The sequence below is a fragment of the Macaca mulatta genome, chromosome 4, assembly GCF_049350105.2.
Source record: "Macaca mulatta isolate MMU2019108-1 chromosome 4, T2T-MMU8v2.0, whole genome shotgun sequence".
NCBI classification, from domain to species: Eukaryota; Metazoa; Chordata; class Mammalia; order Primates; family Cercopithecidae; genus Macaca; species Macaca mulatta.
This window is the reverse complement of record NC_133409.1, coordinates 139,209,371-139,233,288: the sequence shown is the minus strand read 5'-3', so window position 1 is coordinate 139,233,288 and position 23,918 is coordinate 139,209,371. Positions and strand designations below refer to the sequence as shown.

The following is a 23,918-nucleotide window of genomic DNA, read 5'->3' as shown; positions in this document are numbered from 1 at the left end:
TACAAAAAACTAGCTGGGCGAGGTGGCGGGCGCCTGTAGTCCCAGCTACACGGGAGGCTGAGGCAGGAGAATGGCGTGAACCCAGGAGGCGGAGCTTGCAGTGAGCCGAGATCCGGCCACTGCACTCCAGCCTGGGTGACAGAGCGAGACTCCGTCTCAAAAAAAAAAAAAAAAAGAAAACACGTGAGCAAAGGAATCTGTGTCACAAATAAGTTCAAGGGAAGCTACTATGCCTGGATGTGCACATAGGCCAGATTTATGCTTCTCTCCACCCAAACATCTCAGTGTAGTAAAGAATAACAGAGCAGCATTGCTCCCAGCATATCTTGCCTCCAGTCACAGGGCGGTCTTCTCCTATCTCAGAATAGAATGAATGTACAATCGGGTTTTATACCGAGCATTCCCAGGGGCATGCAGGAGATAGAAGCCTTCCTCTTAGCCGCAAGAGGGCTTCCTCTTTTACTAATCCTCCTCAGCACAGACCCTTCACGGGTGTCAGGCTGGGGGACAGTCAGGTCTTTCCCGTCCCACGAGGCCATATCTCAGGCTGGCTCAGTGGTGAGAAACCTTGGCCAATACCCGGCTTTCCTGGGCAGAGGTCCCTGTGGCTTTCCGCAGTGCATTGTGCTCCCGGTTAATCGAGAATGGAGAATGGCGATGACTTTTACCAAGCATACTGCCTGCAAACATATTGTTAACAAGGCACATCCTGCACAGCCCTAGATCCCTTAAACCTTGATTCCATACAACACATGTTTCTGTGAGCACAAGGTTGGGGCTAAACTTACAGATTAACAGCATCTCAAGGCAAAACAATTGTTCAGGGTACAGATCAAAATGGAATTTCTTATGTCTTCCTTTTCTACAAAGACACAGTAACAGTCTGATCTCTCTCTCTTTTCCCTACAAATTTGGCCTAGGCCAGGTGCAGTGGCTCACGCCTGTAATCCCAGCACTTTGGGAGGCTGAGGCGGGCAGTTCACCTGAGATCAGGAGTTTGAGACCAGACTGACCAACATGGAGAAACTCCATCTCCACTAAAAATACAAAAATTGGCCGGGCGCAGTGGCTCAGGCCTGTAATCCCAGCACTCTGGTAGGCTGAAGTGGGTGGATCACAAGGTCAGGAGATCGAGACAATCCTGGCTAACATGGTGAAACCCCATCTCTACTAAAAAATAAGAAAAAATTAGCCGGGCATGGTGACAGGCACCTGTAGTCACAGCTACTCGGGAGGCTGAGGCAGGAGAATGGCGTGAACCTGGGAGGCAGAGCTTGCAGTGAGTGGAGATCACACCACTGGACTCCAGCCTGGGTGACAGAGCGAGACTCTGTCTCAAAACAAAAAAAAAATTAGCAAGGCATGGTGGCAAGCACCTGTAATCTCAGCTACTCGGGAGGCTGAGACAGGAGAATCGCTTGAAACCAGGAGGCAGAGGTTGCAGTGAGCTGAGATCATACCACTGCATTCCAGCCTGGGGGACAAGAGCAAGACTCCGTCTCAAAAAAAAAAGAATTTGGCCTTTGTCCCTGGTGCTCGGGAGGGAGACTCAATCCTTAGAATTTCTCAAGTATTAAGAGTGATATTTATGGCCCAGATAGTTTATGCTAATTAGGTGACTCATGGTGGCCCCTAACCAGTTTCAGGATAGCAGCTGACCATATCAGAAAAACCAACTCTATGATTAGAGATTGGGGATTCAATCCACTTGAGGTTCAGGGAGGGGAGATGGAACTGAATCTCCAGCCAGTGATGTAATCAATTGTGCCTATGTAATGGAACTCTGATTTAAAAAAAAAAAAAAAACACTCTGGATACAGGCTGGGAGTGGTACCTCATGCCTGTACTGCCAGCACTTTGGGAGGCCAAGGCAGGAGGATTGCTTGAGCCCAGGAGCTTGAGTCTCCAACCTGAACAAGAGAGCGAGATCCCGTTTCTACTAAAAAGAATAAAATTAGCCGGGTGTGGTGACATGCGCCTGCAGTCCCAGCTACATGGGAGGCTGAGGTGGGAGGATCACTTGAGTCTGAGAGATAAAAGCTACAGTGAGCCGTATCATGCCACTGCACTCCAGCCTGGACAACACAGTCACACCCTGTCTCAAAAACAAACTAACAGGCTGGGCATGGTGGCTCACGCCTGTCATCCCAGCACTTTGGGAAGCAAGGCTGAAGTGGGCAGATCATGAGGTCAAGAGATGGAGACCATCCTGGCCAATGTGAAACCCTGTCTCTACTAAAAATACAAAAATTAGCTGGGTGTGGTGGCACACACCTGTAATCCCAGCTGCTTGGGAGGCTGAGGCAGGAGAATCGCTTGAATCTGGGAGGTGGAGGTTGCAGTGAGCCAAAATCGCACCACTCTAGCCTGGGTAACAGAGCAAGACTCCATCTCAAAAAGAAAAAAAAAAAAAAAAAAAAATACAAGCAACAACAAAAAACCTTCTGGATACAAAACTCTGGAGTGCCCTGGTTGATGAACATACGGAGTATCAGAGGGCAAAGGACGACATAACCTCCCTGATTCCACAGGGAGAGAGCATGGTAGCTCTGCATTCAGAACCCTCTCAGACTTGCCCTGTGTGTCTCTCTGGCTGGTTGTGCTGATCTGCATCCTCCATAATAAAACTGTAATCATAAGAATAGCACTTTCCTGAGTTCTGTGGTTGTTGTAGTGACTTATTGAATCTGAGGGGGATCATGAGAAACTCTCAAATTTGTAGCCAGTCAGTCAGAAGTGTGGGTGACCTGAGGATCCCCCTGACCTTGCAGCTGACCTCTGAAGTAAAGGCAGTCTTCTTGGGGATTGTGCATTTTAACTTGCGGGGTCTGCACTAGCTCTGGATGGTGAGGGCCAGAATTGAACCACAGTACACCAGTTGGTATTTAATAGAATACTATATGAAAGAAGAACTTATCCTGTCTGTGGCCTAGGTCAGTTCCCGGCCAGACTCCTTCAGTTCTTGCCCTAAGGATTTCTTCCTAACTCACCAGGTTCACTTTCTTTCCCAGATGTCCTTCGTCCTGGTTCCACTCCCAGGATCCTTGCTGGGGGGACTCTGATTTCCTGCTATACCATTGCCTCCTTTCCTGCCAGCCAAGTGCAAGATGAAAGCATGTCTATGATGTCAAAACAGCCTTGGGTGTTCTCCCAGCCACAGTAAAAGTCAAACGTCCTCAGAATTAGGGAGGATGATGTGCATGTGGTTGGGAAGTGGGGGATCATCTCAGTGTCATTCTTACTCTTCTCTCACATTCTTTCATTTTGTCCACAGCACAACCCCATAAAATGATCAGGACAAGTTAGGAATTAGGGATTGACAAGAAGGACCTCAAACATCACTGAGTCCAAACCCCTTAGACAGTTAACCAAGTCCATGAAAGGAAGTAACAGCTGGGTTTGGAAACTAGGCCTCCTGACCCTAACCCAATGCTCTTCCACTAAACCAGGCTGCCTCCCCTTGATGGGGCCCAGAGGCCTCTGCCCTGTGGGCAGCCATCTAAGCTTGTGCACTGCCATAGATGTGCATGCAGAAGGCAGGGACAGAAAATAAGGAAAATTGAATAAATAGACAGAGGCAATGGTATTTCCCATTCAGGTAAATCTAGAGCCTCTCCTTGAGTCAACCAGGACACCGGAGGCCAAGAGGTTATTTCAGCAGGGGATAGCAAGGCCAGGTATCAACCTCTAAGCTAGAGATAGGTTCCAAACATCCCTAAGCTCATTTATAATTCATCTGACATCTTTCATCCATTATTTAGATATTTTATATATAATTTATATTTATATATAATATATATTATATATTTTTATGTTATATATTATATATTTATATATTTATACATAAATAAATATACATAAATATATATAAATCTCTCTCTCTCTCTCTCTCTTTCTCTCTCTCTCTCTCTCTCTCTCGGTTGGGTGCAGTGGCTCATGACTATAATCCCAGAACTTTGGAAGATCAAGGCAGGCAGATCACTTGAGACCAGGAGTTTGAGACCAGCCTGGGCAACACAGCAAAACCCCATCTTTACTAAAAATACAAAAAATTAGCTGGACATGGTGATACACACCTGTAGTCTCGGCTACTTGAGAGGTTGAAGTGGGAGGATCAATTTAGCCTAGAAGGTCAAGGCTGCAGTGTGCCGGGATCGTGCCACTGCACTCCAATCTGGGCAATGGGAGTGAGACCCTGTCTCAACAGATATAGTTAGATAGATGATAGAGAGAGAGAGAGAGAGAGAGAGAGAGAGAGAGAGATGGTAGATAGACAGACAGACACAGCCAAGTGTGGTGGCTCATGCCTGTAATCCTAGCACTCTGGGAGGCTGAGGCAGGTGGATAACATGAAGTCAGGAGTTTGAGACCAGACTGGCCAACATGGTAAAACCCCATCTCTACTAAAAATACAGAAATTAGGTGGCGTGGTGGTTCATGCCTGTAATCCCAGCACTTTGGGAGGCTGAGGCAGGTGGATCATCTGAGGTCAGGAGTTCGAGACCAACCTGGCCAACATGGTGAAACTCTGTCTGTACTAAAAATACAAAATTAGCCGGGCATGGTGGCGAGCACCTCTATTCCTAGCTACTCAGGAGGCTAAGGCAGGAGAATCACTTGAACCCAGGAGGCAGAGGTTGAGGTGAGCTGAGATGGCACCACTGCACTCCAGCCTGGGTGACAGAGCTAGACTCTCTCTCAGAAAACAAACAAACAAACAAAAACCCAGAATCCCTTGATGGCAACTTGAAGGAGTCCCTCATCTCCTCCAGGCACAGGCACATGTGACTAAGGACAGGACCAGGATGTCATTGTAAAGGTTACCAAGATTCAGTGCTAAGTAAATGCTCAGCCCTCCAGGTCTCTTATGCTAAGATAAGGGCATTGCTGGGAACCGGCTGGGAGCCTGAGATGAGATGGAGACATTTAGGCAAACATGAACAAGACTGAGAACTTTGAACCCCCAAATTCCCTTGAAATTCTCATGTCTGTGGAGATAAGGCCCTCTAATACTGCTCCCTCTTCCCAAAACATCAGCCTCAGAACCCTCCCTGCCCCCATCCCTCTTTGGCCCCAGGCCCTTCACGAGTTAGGTCCCAGCACAGCCCATGGAGAAGCACAAGGTTACAGGCCTAGCCAGTTTGTCTTGGCAGAAGCTGCAGGAGCATGTGTGGGAGTGCGTGCTGAGGGAGCTAGACCAAAGTTGGGGGATGGAAGCCTTAGTTTGGCCAAACTCGTTGCCGTGGATGCTTATCCAGGATTTGGGATTTACTGTGTTGGCCTGAGCACCTGGGAGGAGAATTAATAGTCAGCTAGATTGGCTAATTAAAGTCTGGATTAAGTAGTAGCCTACAGTTAATAAATATGAAATGCCAGAACTTCCCTGGCATACTGTAGAAGAAGGAATCAGAAATCCCCGGGAAATGGGAATGCTGGACTGGATCTGTGATGAGCAACCTTCTTAGCCCCTGCTACCACATATGTTAGGGGGGTATGGAAAACACTCCCTTTATGAAAGCATTAAGAAATGCATTGGTGAGGGCCACCAACATCCTTGACTTGCTCTGATGACTGTCCTCTCTTGACTAGAGAGCTAGTGGGGTGGGCTGGATGGATCAGTGGAACTGGATTCCCCGATCTCAGTGAGAATAATCTTGGTGGTACAAAGGCCAAATGGAGTTGCGTACTTAACAAAGGCAAGGTGGATACAATAGCCCACAATAAGGCAAAGGGACGAAATGATCACCAGGTGGACAAGATGACAGTCCAGTGGACGATGGTCAGCTGCTTTCCCAGCTGCGCCCCACCCCCCGCCCCGGGCTTGTGCAAAGATATAAAGTGGCCATGGTGGCAGGGATGGAAGCTATGCCTGGGCTCAGTAACAGAGTCTTCTCTCTGAGGCTGATCTGGCTGTGGCCAGTGCTGAGTGTCGACCCTCCTCACAGCCCACTGCTGAGCCCTGATTGGGCACTATTCTCACTTCATTGTAGATTGGTTTGACTGGGTTCTCCCATCATGAAGGGGCTGTATTTTATCTTCATGAGGATAGGCACATATTTCATGTATGTGCTTTCTCCACCTACAGTGCTTCCATCAGCACCACCACTCATGGACTTACTGAATGCCATATCCATCAGCATGGCATTCAACATAATATAGCCTCTAACCAGGGCAATACGTGTTACAGCCAAGGAAATGTACAAATGAGCTCACACTCAAGGAATTTACTGGCTTTACCATGTACCCCGTGGACCAGAAGCAGCTGGCTGGATAGAATGGTGGAGAGGTCTTGCTATGTTGCCCAAGCTGGTCTTGAACTCCTGAGTTCAACCAATCCTTAACCTCCCACCTTAACCTCTCAAAGTCCAAAGTGCTGGGATTACAGGCGTTAGCCACTGCGTCAAACCTCAAGTATAAACTTTTTTTTTTGGTGGGGGGACAGAGTCTCACTCTGTCACCTAGGCTGCAGTGCAGTGGCCCGATCTCAGCTCACTGCAACCTTCGCCTCCTGGGTTCAAGAGATTCTCCTGCCTCAGGCTCCTGAGTAGCTGGGAAGGGACGTGCCACCACGCCCACTAGCCACCACACCCACTATTTTTAGTAGAAATGGGGTTTCACCGTTTTAGCCAGGATGGTCTCAATCTGCTGACCTCGTGATCCGCCCGCCTCCCAAAGTGCTAGGATTACAGATGTTAGCCACCACGCCCCGCCCCCAAGTATAAACTTTTAAAGCACTTGTTCTGATTCCCACCCGCTCTACAAGAAACAGCCCCTCCCCAAGGACCTCCCTCTACCTCTGCACTTATGCTTGGTTGTGTGTGTGTGTGTGTGTGTGTGTGTGTGTGTGTGTGTGTGTGTGGTGCTTAGTCACAGTATTTGTTAACACTCCAGGTCCCCTCCCTGTCTCTTCCCTCTTGACTGCTGAGAGCATCTCCTTTTGTCCGATTATCCCCAGCCCCAATTCCTGGCATAAAGCAGAGATTGGCTGAGCGCGGTGCCTCACACCTGTAATCCCAGCATTTAGGGAGGTCGAGATGGGCGGATCATGTGGTCAGGAGTTCGAGACCAGCCTGACCAACATGGTGAAACCCTATCTCTACTAAAAATACAAAAACTAGCCGGGCGTGGTCATAGGCACCTGTAATCCCAGCTACTCCGGAGGCTGAGGCAGGAGAATCGCTTGAACCAGGGAGGTGGAGGTTGCAGTGAGCTGAGATTGTGCCACTGCACTCCAGCCTGGGTAACAGACCAAGACTTCGTCTCAAAAAAAAAAAAAAAAAAAGTCAGAGACTAGTAAATGGTTCTGAATGAAATAATGAATGAACATTTTAGGCTTGTATACTATTTCATCATGCAAATCCACCATATTTTATTTAGCTATTTCCTTATCATTGAACATTTAGGTGATTTTTATTTTTTTGTTATAAATAACACTGTAGGTTTTCATTTGATAAATGAAATAGGTGTGCCCATGTCAGTATTCCTGAAGGAGACCTTTTTTTTTTGGAGGCAGAGTTTCGCTCTTGTTGCCCAGACTGGAATGCAATGCGTGATCTCGGCTCACTGCAACCTCCACCTCCCGGGTTCAAGCGATTCTCCTGCCTCAGTCTCCCGAGTAGCTGGGACTACCGGCGCGCGCCACTGCACTCGGCCAATTCTGTATTTTTAGTAGAGAGGGGGTTTCTCCATGTTGGCCAGGCTGGTCTCGAATTCCTAACCTCAGGTGATCCGCCCGCCGCGGCCTTCCAAAGTACTGGGATTACAGGCGTGAGCCACTGCGCCCGGCCTACTTTTTCTTAATTTTATTTTTCACATCCTATGTGGCTCATCTCAGCTTTCCATGGGCCCTCGGTTTTCCACCCGCACGTAAGAAAAAACGGAGGGGAGGTATCACTTACAGCGAGCACCTGCTATGCGCCAGGCACGCAGGTGGGAGCCCCTATTTCATTTCTGTCCCGGCAGCCTTGGGAAGAGACAGTCCTGTAAACACATCCCTCTGCTAAACTGCCGGCTCCAGCCGGCTCCACCACTGGCCTGCTAGGGTATCTTCGGCGTTGCAACTTAGTTTTTCTGGGCCCGTTTCCTTAGGCGATAACACCTGGTGGGGTGGTTGTGAGGATTAAATTAGACATCTGGGAACAAGTCCTGGCCAGCAAATGGTAGGTTCACCCAAGTCCAGTTAAAAGGCAGTCCGCCCAGGGCAAGGCGTCTTCAGGGCCAGCAAGACTATGGGGTCCGAGGGAGACTCGGGGATCCCAGAAAGAGGAGACCCATGTGAGGGGCAGGCAAGGAATGCTTCCAGGCTGCGGTGGCCAGGGACGCCTGAGTCCCGCGGGAGCTGGTGCGGATACGGGGAAGGGTCAGCTACTGCAGATGGAGGCGGCTGGCGCGGGGGCGGGGAGGAGGGGGTCTTCCTCCTTCCGGTTCTCGGGAAGATCCTGAAATCCGAAACAGGGAGGAGAGCTCTTTCCCCATCTGTAATGTGGTAACGGAGCCCGGGCCAGCTCCTCCCCGGGCTGGAGGGTGGGAAAGTCGTTAGGGACACCTGTCCCGCTCCCTCCCCCTCCCGGGGGGAACCCACCGCGACGGCGCGCACCTGGGCGCGGGCTGTGCCTGGGAACGCGCGGGGCCTGCGGCCTCCAGGCAGCCCTGGGAAAGCAAGGGCCGGGAGCTCAACCCTGACTGCAGAGTGTTCCCTCAGGACCGTCAGGAGAGCGCCATCCACAGGATTATTAAAATAGCTATCCAGACGGAAATCGGGTGAGGCTGGCACTAGACTAAAGAAATTTCAAGGCCAGGCGCGGTGCCTCACGCCTGTAATCCCAGCACTTTGGGAGGCCGAGGCGGGCGGATCACCTGCGGTCGGGAGTTTGAGACCAGCCTGACCAACATGGAGAAACCCCATCTCTACTAAAAATACAAAATTAGCTGGGCGTGGTGGCGGTGACTGTAATCCCAGCTACTTGGGAGGCTGAGGCAGGAGAATCTCTTGAACGCGTGAGGCCCAGGTTGTGATGAGCCAAGATTGCGCCGTTGCACTCTAGCCTGGGCAACAAGAGCGAAACCCCGTCTCAAAAAAAAGAAAAAAGAAAAGAAAGTCTCAAAGAGATATCCATATTCATAATGGATATCATTATGAAGTCCTGGCCTCCCAAAATGCTGGGATTACAGGCGTCATCAAGTAAACTCTTTAAATTATATTTTGTGCTTCAACCTCTTCCTTTGAGGTCAATACCCCTTTTTTTATCATTAAGTCATGTTCGTGATAGCTAAAATGTGGAAGCAGCCCAATGTCCATCCACAGATTAATGGATAAGCAGAATGTGCTATATACATACAATGAGATATTCAGCTTTAAAAAGGAAGAAAATTCTGACACGTGCTTCAACATGGATGAAACTTGAGGACATGTGCGAAGTGAAATGAACCAGTCACAAAAAACAAATACTGTATGATTCTACTTGAATGAAGTAGTCAAATTCATTTATAGAAAGTAGAATGTTGGGCCGGGCGCGGTGGCTCACGCCTGTAATCCCAGCACTTTGGGAGGCCGAGGCGGGCGGATCACAAGGTCAGGAGATCGAGACCACGGTGAAACCCCGTCTCTACTAAAAATACAAAAAATTAGCCGGGCGCGGTTGTGGGCGCCTGTAGTCCCAGCTACTCGGGAGGCTGAGGCAGGAGAATGGCGTGAACCTGGGAGGTGGAGCTTGCAGTGAGCCGAGATCGCGCCACTGCACTCCAGCCTGGGCGACAGAGCCAGACTCCGTCTCAAAAAAAAAAAAAAAAAAAAAAAGAAAGTAGAATGTTGGTGGCCGGGCACAGTGGCTCACACCTGTAATCCCAGCACTTTGGGAGGCCGAGGTGGGTGGATCACTTGAGTTCAGAGTTCAAGACCAGCCTAGCCAACATGGTGAAACCCTGTCTCTACTAAAAATACAAAAATTAGCCGGGCATGGTGGCAGGTGCCTGTAATCCCAGCTACTCAGGAGGCTGAGGCACAAGAATCACTTGAACCTGGGAGGTAGAGGTTGCAGTGAGCCGAGATCACGCCATTGCACTCCAGCCTGGGCGACAGAGCAAGACTCAGTCTCAAAAAAAAAAAAAAAAGAAAGAAAAAGAAAGTAGAATGGGAATGGTGGTTGCTAGGGTACAGACTTTCATTTCTGCAAGATGAATTCTAGAGATAGATGATGGTGATGGTTGCACAGCAGTATGAATGTCCACCGAAATGTATACTTACAAATGGTTAGGATGGCCAGGTACAGAAACATGCCCCTGTAGTCCCAGCTACTCTGTAGTGTGAGGCCATGAGTTTGATAATCACATCTGTGAATAGACACTGCACCCCAGTCCAGGCAAAATAGCAAAATCCTGTCTCTTTTTTTTTTTTCTTTTTGAGCCAGAGTCTCGCTCTTTCACCCTGACTGTAGTGCAATGGCACCATCTCGGCTTACTGCAACCTCTGCCTCACGGGTTCAAGTGATTCTCCTGCCTCAGCCTCCTGAGTAGCTGGGATTACAGGTGCGCACCACCATGCCTGGCTAATTTTTGTATTTTTTAGTAGAGACGGGGTTTCTCCATGTTGGTCAGGCTGGTCTCGAATTCCTGACCTCATGATCCACCCACCTCAGCCTCCCAAAGTGCTGGGATTACAGGTGTGAGCCACCATGCCCAGCCAGAAAAAATAATTTTTTAATAGTTGAACAACAAACCACAAACAAAACTACAGAGGCCTTTAGCCAACAATTTTAAGGAAATAAATGTAAACTGAGGGTGCTGGGTGCGGTGGCTCAAGTCTGATCCCAGCACTTTGGGAGGTCAAGGCAGGCAGATCATTTGAGCTCAGGAGTTCTAGACCAGCCTGGGCAACATGGTAAAATCCCATCTCTATAAAAAATACAAAAAATTAGCCAGGTGGTGGTTCATGCCTGTGGTCTTAGCTACTGGAGAGGTTAATTTGGGGGTGAGGCAGGAGGATCACTTGAGCCAGGGAGGTAGAGGTTGCAGCGAGCCATGATTGTACCACAGCACTCCAGTCTGGGTGACAGAGCAAGACCCTGTAGCCGGGCGCGGTGATTCACCCCTGTAATCCCAGTACTTTAGGAGGCCAAGGCAAGCAGATCGAGAGGTCAAGAGATCGAGACCATCCTGGCCCATCTCTACTAAAAATACAAAAATCAGCTGGGGGTGGTAGTGCACGACTGTAGTCCTAGCTACTCAGGAGGCTGAGGCAGGAAAATTGCTTGAACTCAGGAGGCAGAGGTTGCGGTGAGCCGAGATTGCACCACTGCACTCCAGCCTGGTGACAGAGCGATACTCCATCTCAAAAAAAAAAAAAAAAGTAAATTTGGAAAATCTTTTATGAACAAAGATGGCCATTGCCCCAAACTGGAAACCCAAATGTCTAACAATAAAGGAATGGCTGCTGTAACAGAATGTCTGAGAAAAAACAAAAAAGCAGACTGAGCACAGTGGCTGATGCCTGTAATGCCAGAACTTTGAAGGGTGGATCACTTGAGCTCCAGAGTTCGAGACCAGCCTGGCAATATGGCAAAACCCAGTCTCTACAAAAAATACAAAAATTTAGCTGGGTGTGGTGGCACGTACCAGTGGTCCCAGCTACTTGGGAGGGTGAAGCCAGAGGATTACTTGGTACTGGGAGGCGGAGGTTGCACTGAGGTGAGATCATGCCACTGTACTCCGGCCTCGGTGATAGAGCCAGACTGTCTCCAAAAAAATCCAAAAGGCTGAGGTGGGAGGATTGCTTGAGCCCAGGAATTCAACACTGTAAGTGAGCTATGACTGCCTCACTGCACTCCAGCCTGGGTGACAGAGCAAGAGCCTGTCTCTTAAAAAAAAAAAAAAGTTAAAATGGTATAATCAATGCCAGGCATGTGGCTCACACCCATAATCCCAGCACTTTGGGAGGCCAGAGCAGGAGAATCGCTTGAGCCCAGGAGTACGAAACAAACATAGGCAACAAAGCAAGACTCCATCTCTACAAAAAATAAAAATAAAAATAAATTGGCTGGGTGTGGTAGCGCATGCCTGTGGTCTTAGCTACTCAGGAGGCTAACGAAGGAGGATCACTTGAGCCCAGGAGTTCAAGACTGCAGTGAGCTATGATTGTACTGCTGCATTCTAGCCTGGGCAACAAAGAAAGAACCCCATCTCTAAAAATAAATAAATAAATAAATAAATAAAAAGGAGGGTTGTAACAACATGGCAAAAAGTTTACTGGGCATCTTTTTTTTTTTTTTTTTTGAGACGGAGTCTCGCTCTGTCGCCCAGGCTGGAGTGCAGTGGTGTGATCTCGGCTCACTGCAAGCTCTGCCTCCCAGGTTCACGCCATTCTCCTGCCTCAGCCTCCCGAGTAGCTGGGACTACAGGTGCCCCCCACCACGCCTGGCTAATTTTTTTTGTATTTTTAGTAGAGACGGGGTTTCACCATGTTAGCCAGGATGGTCTCGATCTCCTGACCTCATGATCCACCCGCCTCAGCCTCCCAAAGTGCTGGGATTACAGGCGTGAGCCACCGTACCCGGCCCTGGGCATCTTTTTGCCTATAATAAAGCCAACCATCTAAAAACAGTTCAAGCCCTGACTCTGGTACCTGTCAGCTGTGTGGCCCTGGGTGGGTCCCTCACTCTCTGTAAGCCTCAGTTGCCTCACCTGTGAAATGTATCTCACAGTGGTTGAGTGGATCAAGTGAAGGGCTGTATGTCAACCCTGTCAAGCCACCTGGTACTCTGTGTACTATGGATGGTAGCTGCCCTGAAGCAGGGCTTTGCAGACTGAAGTGCTCTCTCTTCAGAGGAAGTGCAGGTGTCCATCTCCTGGTGTGGGAGAGGCACCCTGTGCTCCCTGGCCCATGAGACAGGATTGGGTTTGGGGGGCCAGGGCAGGAGGAGGGGCCCATCACCAGGGGAAACGGCTCGTGGTGGAGCAGCTGAGGTGCAGCTGGGCCTGTGGCCTAGAAGGCAGTCTTGTGGGTGCCTCCTCCCCCAGCCACAACTCAGGTCTGCAGCTGGGTCCTGCCTCCTTCCGAGTGGGCCATGGCCGGGACATGGCTGCTATTTCTCCTGGCCCTTGGGTGTCCAACCCTACCCACAGGTGAGCCCCCTCTTTGCATTCCTCTCTGTTCCTCCTCAGTCTGCCCAAGCCCATTCCCTCACTCTGGACCTCCCTGGGTATTAATGGGCTGCAGGGAGGCAGGACAAGAGCCATTTAGGGACCTCTGGGGAGGGTCTCACCCACTGTACTCTTCCCATTGTACTCTTCTTCCCAGCCACCTTGCTCTGGGGCTCCCACGTCCTCCTGCCCTGGAGCCCACAGTGTTGGTAGGGAGGCTGCACCTCTTAGAGGTATAGAGAAATGAGAACAAACTGGATGGGCATCCATAGAAGGTGGGGTTAGGGTAGCCAGGGTGTGTGATGTGATATGCAATGATGGGATATGGGTAAGAGTATGAGGTACTGTCCTGTCCTTCTTGCCCTCAGGGTACCTGCCCTAGTTCAATAGGACTCAGGGTGTCTCAGGTTCACTCCCAGCTTGCCCTTACCAATGGGCTCAGGGTAGGTCCCAAGGCCTCTTCCCAGGGTATTTACCCCCACCCTCCCAGGATCAAGGCTGGAGCCAAAGGACTCCTGTCTTGAGGGGAAAATTCCAGCTTCATCTAGAAGCATGTGCATGTATGCATGTGTGTGGTAGGGGAAGGTCCATGATTTTTGAGTCGGGAGGGTATCCTTGATCTAAAGCTGGCCCCAAGTATCTCACAGGCACTCCTTCATTAGGGAGATAAACCACACCTATGTGGAACACAGGGCGCCCATGGCAGGAGGCCTGAGCTCGGGGAGGAAGTAACCAGGGTAAGCAGGAAAAATCCTGGGAGGCTTCATGGAAGAAATGGAAGACGAACTCAACTTGGGGAATGTCTCTATCTATGTAACTGAAAAGGCTCTGGAGGTTTTTTTTGTTTGTTTGTTTTTGTTTTTTTTTTTTTTTTGAGACAGAGGCTCACACTGTTGCCCAGGCTGGAGTGCAATGGTGCGATCTTGGCTCACGGCAACTTCTGCCTCCCAGGTTCAAATGATTATCCTGTCTCAGCCTCCCGAGTAGCTGGGATTACAGGTGCCCACCACCACACCTAGCTAATTTTTTGTATTTTTAGTAGAGACGGGGTTTCACTATGTTGGCCAGGCTGGTCTCGAAATCCTGACCTCATGATCTGCCCACCTCGGCCTCCCAAAGTGCTGGGATTGCAGGCGTGAGCCACTGTGCCCAGCCCATTATATTATTATTATTATTTGCTTTTTTTTTTTTTTTTTAAAGACAAGAGTTCACTCTGTTGCCCATACTGGAGTGCAGTGGCACGATCTCAACTCACTGCATCCTCTGCCTCCCAGGTTCCAGCGGTTCTCCTGCCTCAACTTCCCAAGTAGCTGGGATTACAGTCACCCGCCACCATGCCCAGCTAATTTTTGTATTTTTAGTGGAGACAGGGGTTCACCATGTTGGCCAGGCTGGTCCCGAACTCCAGACTTCAAGTGATTCACCTGACTCAGCCTCCCAAAGTGCTGGGATTACAGGCATGAGCCACTAAGCCCGACCTAACGCCATTATATTGATGAGACCACTGGGACTCAGAAAAAATATTCTTCCTTCAACCTAAATAAATAAATAAATAATGAAAACAAAACAAAACAAAACAAACAAAAAGACTCAGAAAATTGGCTGGGCACAGTGGCTTACGCCTGTAATCCCAGCAATTTGGGAGGCCAAGGCGGGCAGATCACTTGAGGTCAGGAGTTTGAGACAAGCCTGGCTAACATGGTGAAACCCCATCTCTACTAAAAATACAAAAATTAGCCGGGCATGGTGGCAGATGCCTGTAATCCAGCTACTCAGGAGGCTGAAGCAGGAGAAATGCTTGAACCCGGGAGGAGGAGGTTGCACTGAGCCAAGATCCCGCCACTGCACTCCAGGCTAGGTGATAGAAACAGAATCAGTCTCAAAAAAAGAAAAAGAAAGAAAGAAAGAAAGAAAGAAACAAAAGAAAAGACTGGGTGCAGTGGCTCACGCCTGCAATCCTAGCACTTTGGGAGACTGAGGCAGGTGGATCACGAGGTCAGGAGTTCAAGACCAGCCTGGCCAAGATGGTGAAACCCCATCTCTACTAAAAATACAAAAAATAGCCAGGCGTGGTGGTAGGCACCTGTAATCCCAGCTACCCAGGAGAATCACTTGAACCCCAGCGGGCGGAGGTTTCAGTGAGCTGAGATCCCGCCACTGCACTCCAGCCTGGGCGACAGAGTGGGGCTCCATCTCAAAAAATAAAAATAAAAAATAAATACAAAAAAAGGTCAGGCATGGTGGCCGACCTTTACAAGTCCTGTAATCCCAGCACTTTGGGAGGCCAAGGCGGGTGGATCACGAGGTCAGGAGATCAAGACCATCCTGGCTAACACAGTGAAAACCCTCTCTACTAAAAATACAAAAAATTGGCTGGGCTCAATGACTCATGCCTGTAATCCCAGCACTTTGGGAGGCTGAGGCGAGTGGATAGCCTAAGGTCAGGAGTTAAAGACCAGCCTGGCCAACATGGTGAAACTCCATCTCTACTAAAAATACAAAAAATTAGCCGGGCACGGTGAGGGGCGCCTGTAATCCCAGCTACTCAGGAGGCTGAGGCAGGAGAATCACTTGTATCCGGGAGCTGGAGGTTGCAGCGAGCCACGTTTGCCATGCCATTGCATTCCAGCCTGGGCAACGAGAGTGAAACTCTGTCTCAAAAAAAAAAAAAAATACAAAAAATTAGCTGGGCATGGTAGCACGTGCCTGTAGTCCCAGCTACTCAGAAGGCTGAGACAGGAGAATCCGTTGAACCCAGACGGGGAGGTTGCAGTGAGCCGAGATCATGCCACTGCACTCCAGCCTAGGCAACAGAGTGAGATTCCATCTCAAAAAATAATAATAATAATATAATAATAATAATAAGACTCAGAAAATTAAGTGAATGAGTCAGGAGTCACGCTTAGCTCTGTCTGAAGCTATGTCCTAGACAATCCACTGTGTCACATGGCAAAATCTTAGTCACCCTGCAAGGTGAGATGGTTTATGGGATTTGGAGTCACAGAGATCTGAGTTCAAATCCTGACTGGACAACTTACCATTTATGTGTTAGTAGGATAATTTTTTTTTTTTTTTTTTTTTTTTTTTTTGAGACGGAGTCTCGCACTGTCGCCCAGGCTGGAGTGCAGTGGTACGATCTTGGCTCACTGCAAGCTCTGCCTCCCGGGTTCACGCTGTTCTCCTGCCTCAGTCTCCCAAGTAGCTGGGACTACAGGCGCCTGCCACCACGCCCGGCTAATTTTTTGTATTTTTTTTTTTTTTTTTTTTTGAGACGGAGTCTCGCTCTGTCGCCCAGGCTGGAGTGCAGTGGCGCAATCTCGGCTCACTGCAAGCTCCGCCTCCCGGGTTCACGCCATTCTCCGGCCTCAGCCTCCCGAGTAGCTGGGACTACAGGCACCCGCCACTGCGCCCGGCTATTTTTTTCTATTTTTAGTAGAGACGGGGTTTCACCATGGTCTCGATCTGCTGACCTTGTGATCCGCCCGCCTCGGCCTTCCAAAGTGCTGGGATTACAGGCGTGAGCCACCGCGCCCGGCCATTTTTTGTATTTTTAGTAGAGACGGGGTTTCACTGTGTTAGCCAGGATGGTCTCGATCTCCTGACCTCATGATCCGCTGGCCTATTTTTTTTTTTTTTAATTTTTTGAGACAGAGTCTTGCTCTGTCGCCAGGCTGGAGTGCAGTGGCATGATCTCGGCTCACTGCAACCTGTGCCTCCCGGGTTCAAGCAATTCTCCTGCCTCAGCCTCCTGCAACCTCTGCCTCCCAGGTTCAAGCAATTCTCCTGCCTCAGCCTCCTGAGTAGCTGGGATTACAGGCGCGTGCCACCACACCTGGCTAATTTTTTGTATTTTAGTAGAGACAGGGTTTCACCATGTTAGCCGGGATGGTCTCGATCTCCTGACCTTGTGATCCGCCCGCCTCAGCCTCCCAAAGTGCTGAGAATAAAGGTGTGAGCCACCATGACTGGCCTAGGCTAATTATTTGGCTTCTAAGAAATCTTTCCTGAGTACCCTTTACCCCTACATCCTCACAAGATTCTCTGGCCTCCTTCCCTGCACTCTGGGACATTTCTTAAGTCTGGCTATACCTAAGAAATAGGTATAGCCTATTCACAAAAAACTCCAGGCTGGGCAAGGTGGCTCATGCCTATAATCCCAGCACTTTGGGAGGCCCAGGCGTGAGGATCTCTTGTGCCCTGAAGTTCAAGACCAGCTAGGACAAATAGTGAAACCCTATTTCTACAAAAAATAAAAAATAAATTAGTCAGGTATGGTGGCACCTGCCTGTAGTCCCTGCTACTGGGAAGGCTGAGGTGGGAGGATCACCTGAACCTGGGAGGTCGAAGCCTCAGTGAGCCATGATCATGCCATTGCACTCTGGCCTAGGCGACAGGGAGAGACTCTGTCTCAAAAAAAAAAAAAAAAAATGCAATGTTCAAAAATAACATTCTGGGCCAGGCGCGGTGGCTCATGTCTGTAATCCCAGCACTTTGGGAGGCTGAGGTGGGAGGATCATTTGAGGTCAGTAGTTGGAGACCAGCCTGGCTAACATGGTGAAACCTTGTCTCTACAAAAAACACAAAAAAAACCAGCCAGACCTGGTGGTGCACACCCATAATCCAAGTTACTTGGGAGGCTGAAGCAGGAGAATTTCTTGAACCCCAGAAGTGGAGATTGCAGTGAGCTGAGATTGTGATACTGCACTCCAGCCTGGGTAAGACAGTGCGACTCCATCTCAAATAATAATAATAATAATAAATAAAATTCTGTTACATATTAAATGAGCCATCTTTGCTGAAAAGAATAAGATTGCAGCCTGGGCCTAGTGACTCATGTCCGTAATCCCAGCACTTTGGAAGCCCGAGGCGGGAGGACAGCTTGAGCCTAGGAGTTTGAGACCAGCCCGGGCAACAAAGGGAGACCCATGTCTCTACAAGTAATTTAAAAATTAGCCGGGTGTTGTGGCACGTGCCTGTAGTCCCAGCTACTTGGGAGGCCAGGAGGCCAAGGCTCCAGTGAACTGTTACCACACCACTGCAGTCCAGCCTGGATGACAGAGCTAAACCCTGTCTCAAAATAATAATAATAATAATAATAATAATAATAATAATAATAAAAGATTGTGGGAAATAGGGATTATTTTGGAAAATATAGGAAAAATGTTTGTAGTACCCATATGACTTAGTTCTTAAGATTATGAAACAATACACGTATACTTCAAATGGGTCAATTGTCTGGTATGTGGACTATACCTAAACAAAGCTTTTTTTTTTTTTTTTTTCACTCTGTCACCCAGGCTGGAGTGCAGTGACATGATCTCAGCTCACTGCAACCTTTGCCCGGGTTCAAGCAATTCTTGTGACTCAGCCTCCAGAGTAGTTGGGACTACAGGCATGTGCTACCACACGCAGCTAATGTTTTTGTATTTTTAGTAGAGATGGGGTTTCACCATGTTGGCCAGGGTGTTCTCAAACTCCTGACCTCAGGTGATCCACCCGCCTCAGCCCCCCAAAGTGCTGGGATTACAAGTGTGAGCCACCACACCCACCCTTTTTTTTTTTTTTTTTTTTGAGACTGCATCTTGTGCTGTTGCCCAGGCTGGAGTGCAGTGGGATGATCTCGGCTCACTACAACCTCTGCCTCCTGGGTTTAAGCAACTCTCCTGCCTCAGCCTCCCAAGTAGCTAGGACTACGGGTGCACACCACCACACCGGACTAATTTTTGTATTTTTGGTAGAGATGGGGTTCCACCATGTTGGCCAGGCTGGTCTCGAACTCCTAACCTTAGGTGATCGGCCTGCCTCAGCCTCCCAAAGTGCTAGGATTACAGGTGTGAGCCACCGCACCCAGCCAACAAAGCTTTTTTTTTTTTTTTTTTTGAGACAGAGTCTTGCTCTGTTGCCAGGCTGGAGTTCAGTGACGCAATCTAGGCTCACTACAACTTCCGCTTCCCTGGTTCAAGCGATTCTCCTGCCTCAGCCTCCCGAGTAGCTGAGATTACAGGCATGTGCCACCACGCCCAGCTAATTTTGTATTTTTAGTAGAGATGGAGTTTCACCATGTTGGCCAGGATTGTCTCGATCTCCTGACCTTGTGATCTGCCCGCCTCGGCCTCCCAAAGTGCTAGGATTACAGGCTTGAGCCACCGTGCCTAGCCAACAAAGCTTTTTTTAAATTATTATTATTATTTTTTAAAAAGGCTGGATGTGGTGCCTCATGCCTGTAATCCTAGCACTTTGGGAGGTCGAGGCGGGCGGATCACCTGAGGTCAGGAGTCCGAGACCAGCCTGACCAACATGGAGAAACCCAGTCTCTACTAAAAACATAAAAATAAAAATTAGCCAGGGTGGTGTCGTGGGACCTTGGGAGGCTGAGGCAGAAGAATAGCTTGAACCCAGGAGGTGGAGGTTGCAGTGAGCCGAGATTGTGCCACTGCACTCCAGCCTGGGAGGCAGAGCGAGACTCCGTCTCAAAAAACAAACAAACAAACAAAAGAACTACAGGCTACAGAAAAAGGCTGAGAATAAAAGAAAAAACACCCACGCACACTCCACCTAGATTAACAAATGTTTAACATTTTGCCATGTTTAAATCAGACTTTAAAAAAAAAGAAACAAAAAGTTACAGATATATTTGAGGCCCCTTCTAATCTCATTCCAGGTCCTGTTTCCTTCCCTTCCTCACCAGAGGCTGCCACAGCTGCCACCACAAACAAGTATTTGTTTGCACATTTACTGTCTTTCCCATGGAACTGAGTTCCTTGAGAGCAGGAATGATGACTTACCCAATGTTATATCTCTAGTTCCTGGCACAGAATGGGGCTCGGATGTCATAGACAAGTGGATGGAAGAAGAGGTGGCTGAATGGATAGACAGATACATAGATGAAAGGTAGAAAGAATAGATGGAGGTGGCTGGGCGCAGTGGCTCACTCCTGTAATCCCAGCACTTTGGGAGGCTGAGGCAGGTGGATCACGAGGTCAGGAGATCGAGACCATCCTGGTTAACACGGTGAAACCCCGTCTCTACTAAAAACAAAACAAAACAAAAAATTAGCCAGGCGGGCGCAGTGGCGGGCGCCTATAGTCCCAGCTGCTCAGGAGACTGAGGCAGGAGAATGGCATAAACCCCGGATGCAGAGCTTGCAGTGAGCCAAGATCATGCCACTGCACTCTAGCCTGGGCAACAGAGCGAAACTCTGTCTCAAAAAAAAAAAAAAAAAAAAAGAAGGAAGGAATACATGGAGGATAGATGGCTGATAGAAGAAAGGATAGATAAATAGGTGAGTGAATGAAAGGATGGGCAGATGGAGGGAAGGAAGGGTGGCTTGATGGGAAAATGCAAGGAGGGAGGAATGGATGAGTGGCTAGGACAGGTAGATGGATGGTGGATGGATGGATGGATGGATGGATGGATGGATGGATGGATGGATGGATGGATGGAAAGACAGAAATGTAGAACTCTAGTCTACAACACAATGCTGGCCTGGGAAGCCACAAGCTGGTCTAGCACCCACAGGTGCATGCTCTCTTGCAGGTGTGGGTGGCACACCCTTTCCTTCTCTGGCCCCACCAATCACGCTACTGGCGGATGGAAAACAGCAGATGGTGGTGGTCTGCCTGGTCCTTGATGTTGCACCCCCTGGCTTTGACAGCCCCATCTGGTTCTCAGCTGGCAACGGTAGTGCACTGGATGCCTTCACCTATGGCCCTTCCCCAGCAACGGATGGCACCTGGACCAGCTTGGCCCATCTCTCCCTGCCCTCTGAGGAGCTGGCATCCTGGGAGCCTTTGGTCTGCCACACTGGGCCTGGGGCTGAGGGCCACAGCAGGAGTACACAGCCCCTGCAGCTGTCAGGTGGGGATGGAGCCTGGGCCCTTGCGGATGCTCCCTGTCCCCTTCCACACACTAGGATATGGTTGGAGGGAGGGCAGGCTCCAGGCTGCAAAGGCATGAAGGGTGTCCAAGTGCAGAGCCTCCGCGTGAGGTGACACTTGGGCTCAGGGGAGAGTGGCCTCAGGGCCATTAATTCTGGGATTTGCAACTGCAATATCTGTTTGAAATCCAGGCTCTGCAGCACGGCTTCCAAAGATAAAAATGCCTCCTTCTACCTAGGATTCATTATACACACATAGATATATCACCCTGTGTACATGATACCCTGTAAGGACCAAACTAATTAACAAATCACTACCAGTTATTGAGCGTTGACTCTGTTCTAGGCAGTGTCCTATACACTTCACATTTATGAGACAGATCATATAATTCCCTTAATTTTACAGGCATGGGGAGGCTAAGTAACATGTCTAAAGCCAGTGATTTTTGTTTCCCCCTCCATTGTATTTTGAAACAGTCAGCAATTATTATCACTGACCAGATGACTTACTTCCTCTCTGGGGATTATCTCAGTTTTGTCGTCTTCCAAATGGGAATGTTTGTTAACTAAGTGCCCTGACTTTCAAAGAATGCCATGAAGACGGTCAGTTCCTTATCTGAGAGTGCTGGGCACCCCAGCCTCCCCAGGGCACAGAACAGGGAACAGTGCAAAGTGAGGGATGTTTGGGCCCTCAGAGGACTTGCAGCAAATGGGCTCAGGGTTTCTGCTGCTGGCTCACTTGTCCATTTACCCCAATGCCTTGACACCCATGCTGTGCCAGGGCCTGGGCATAGCACTGGGGATGGCCTCCAGAGTGCATGGCCCATCCCCAAAGACTCACTCCCTTCTCCTTGGACAACAGGAGAGGCTTCTACAGCCAGGACCTGCCCCTGGGAGCCTCTCAGGGGTGAGTACTCTGGGCAAGGGGTGGGGAATAAAAGGCTGGGACCAGGACCTTGGGCCTGGGGGGTGGGGCATTCAGCTCTGGCCTAATGGGTCTTACACGGGAGGTCAGTAGGTATCCCATGTAGAGGCTGTCATGCTAGGTTGGGGCACTGGCTAGCATGGGCCTCAGTCTACCTAGGATAAGATGGGGGTGAATCCTTTGACCTTAGCCTAATTCTTGGACATTAGTTGAGAAGCACAGGTGACAGCTAATAGAGGGGTCTTTGGAGTCCTCCTTGGGCAGCCCAGGCAGGGGGTCTCAGCATTACAGGCTGTGTAAATGGGAGGCTGTCTGGGGTGATGGAAAGAGCACTGGATGGACAGTCATGAAGTTGGGCTGTGGTCCAACTCTGCTTCCTGACCAAATAGAGAATTTTGAAGCTGGGCGCAGTGGCTCACACCTGTAATCCCAGCACTTTGGGAGGCCGAGGTGGGTGGATGACGAGGTCAGGAGCTCGAGACCAGCCTGGCCAACATGGTGAAACCCTGTCTCTACTAAAAATACAAAAATTAGCCGAGCGTGGTAGCACATGCCTGTAGTCCCAGCTACTCGGGAGGCTGAGGTAGGAGAATCACTTGAACCCAAGAGGTGGAGGTTGCAGTGAGCTGAGATCAGGCCACTGCACTCCAGCCTGGGTGACAGAGTGAGACTCCATCTCAAAAAAAAAAAAAAAAAGAATTTTGAGCTAGTTACTCTCTGCGTCAGATGCTAAGTCCTGCCTGGCCCCCACCCTTACCCCCATGATTGTTGGGGAATAAAATAAAATGAAGGCAAGGAAGGTATTTATTATTACCAGTAAGAACGGAGGCTAGACACTGGGATGGACTTTCCCTGGAGGAGGGGGTCAAGGGGACGGGCAATGGCAAGGGCAGAGGACAAGGCCCTCTCCTCCGTGGACGTTCTCTCCTGGGGTGGGGGGCTGCGGGCTCCTGCGGGCTCCTGAGCGTTTCCTCCTCGCAGGGATGCCGGGCGGGGTCCTGTGGCTGGGGGTGCTGCGGCTGCTGCTCTTCAAGCTGCTGCTGTTTGACCTGCTCCTGACCTGCAGCCGCCTGCGCCACCCCGAGGGCCCACTGCCTTCCCCCGCAGCTGCCACCCGCCTGCGAGCCCTCGGCTCCCACCGACTGTACCTGGCCACGGAGACTGGGGGACGAGAGGCCACCAGTTCACCCAGGCCCCAGCCTCGGGACCATGGCTGGAGTGACACCCCTCCGGGTTGGAAGCCTGGGAGCCCAGTCTGGGAGGAGGGGTCTTACCTCAGCAGATACCCCACCTGCCCAGCACAGGCCTGGTGCTCAAGATCTGACCTCAGGATTCCTTCCTCGAGTCTTGGAGCATTTTTTGCATGTGACCTGCCTCCTCCTCTGCAGGCTGGAGCTGCCTGAGGGCACGGCTCTACCTCCCCCAGGCCACCCCTCCACCCCCCAGAATGGTGATCCACCCAGTTACGGGGGTATTTAGGGAGCAGATGACTGAGAACATTAAAAAAGAACTTAAATGACATAGCAAATGAGAAATGTTTGAATTCATGTCTATCCTGGGAGGAGGGAATTTGGCAGAGTTAGAAGTAGGAGAAATCCAGGAAGGTTCCCTTGAGGAAGAGGGCTTCCTGAGACAGAACTTGGGAACTACAGAGTGGGGCTGGTGGTTGGGAAGGCAGCTGTCCCACGGCTGTCTCCTCGCCCCACAGCAAGTGGGGAGGCCCCCTCTTCTCCTTACCCTGGCCCAACCTCTGTGAGAGATCAGGGCAGAGAGCCCAGGAACCCAGGAAGGTGGATGCTGGGTCGATGTGAACTCTTGTACAGACTCGACAGAGGTGAACAGGGCCAGGGTTTCCGGGGAACAGGATCGTTTTCAATGCCAAGAGTATGAGGTATTAATTCCAAACTTACAGTTTATTAATCAATTAAGAGTCATTATTCATTTGACAAATATTCTTTGAGCATCAACCCTGAGCCAGGTACT

The 23,918-nt window shown here is 49.8% G+C and overlaps 1 protein-coding gene across 1 annotated transcript; it reads left to right on the top strand.

Annotated features, from left to right (window-relative positions):
* Positions 1-12,991: 12,991 nt before the first annotated feature.
* On the top strand, positions 12,992-23,471 carry PTCRA (pre T cell antigen receptor alpha). Its single transcript, NM_001193837.2, is given in 4 exon segments — positions 12,992-13,116; positions 20,671-20,991; positions 21,873-21,917; positions 22,917-23,471. Coding segments are annotated over 4 exon segments (846 nt in total). The 5' UTR covers positions 12,992-13,058; the 3' UTR covers positions 23,339-23,471.
* The last annotated feature ends 447 nt before the right edge of the window (positions 23,472-23,918 follow it).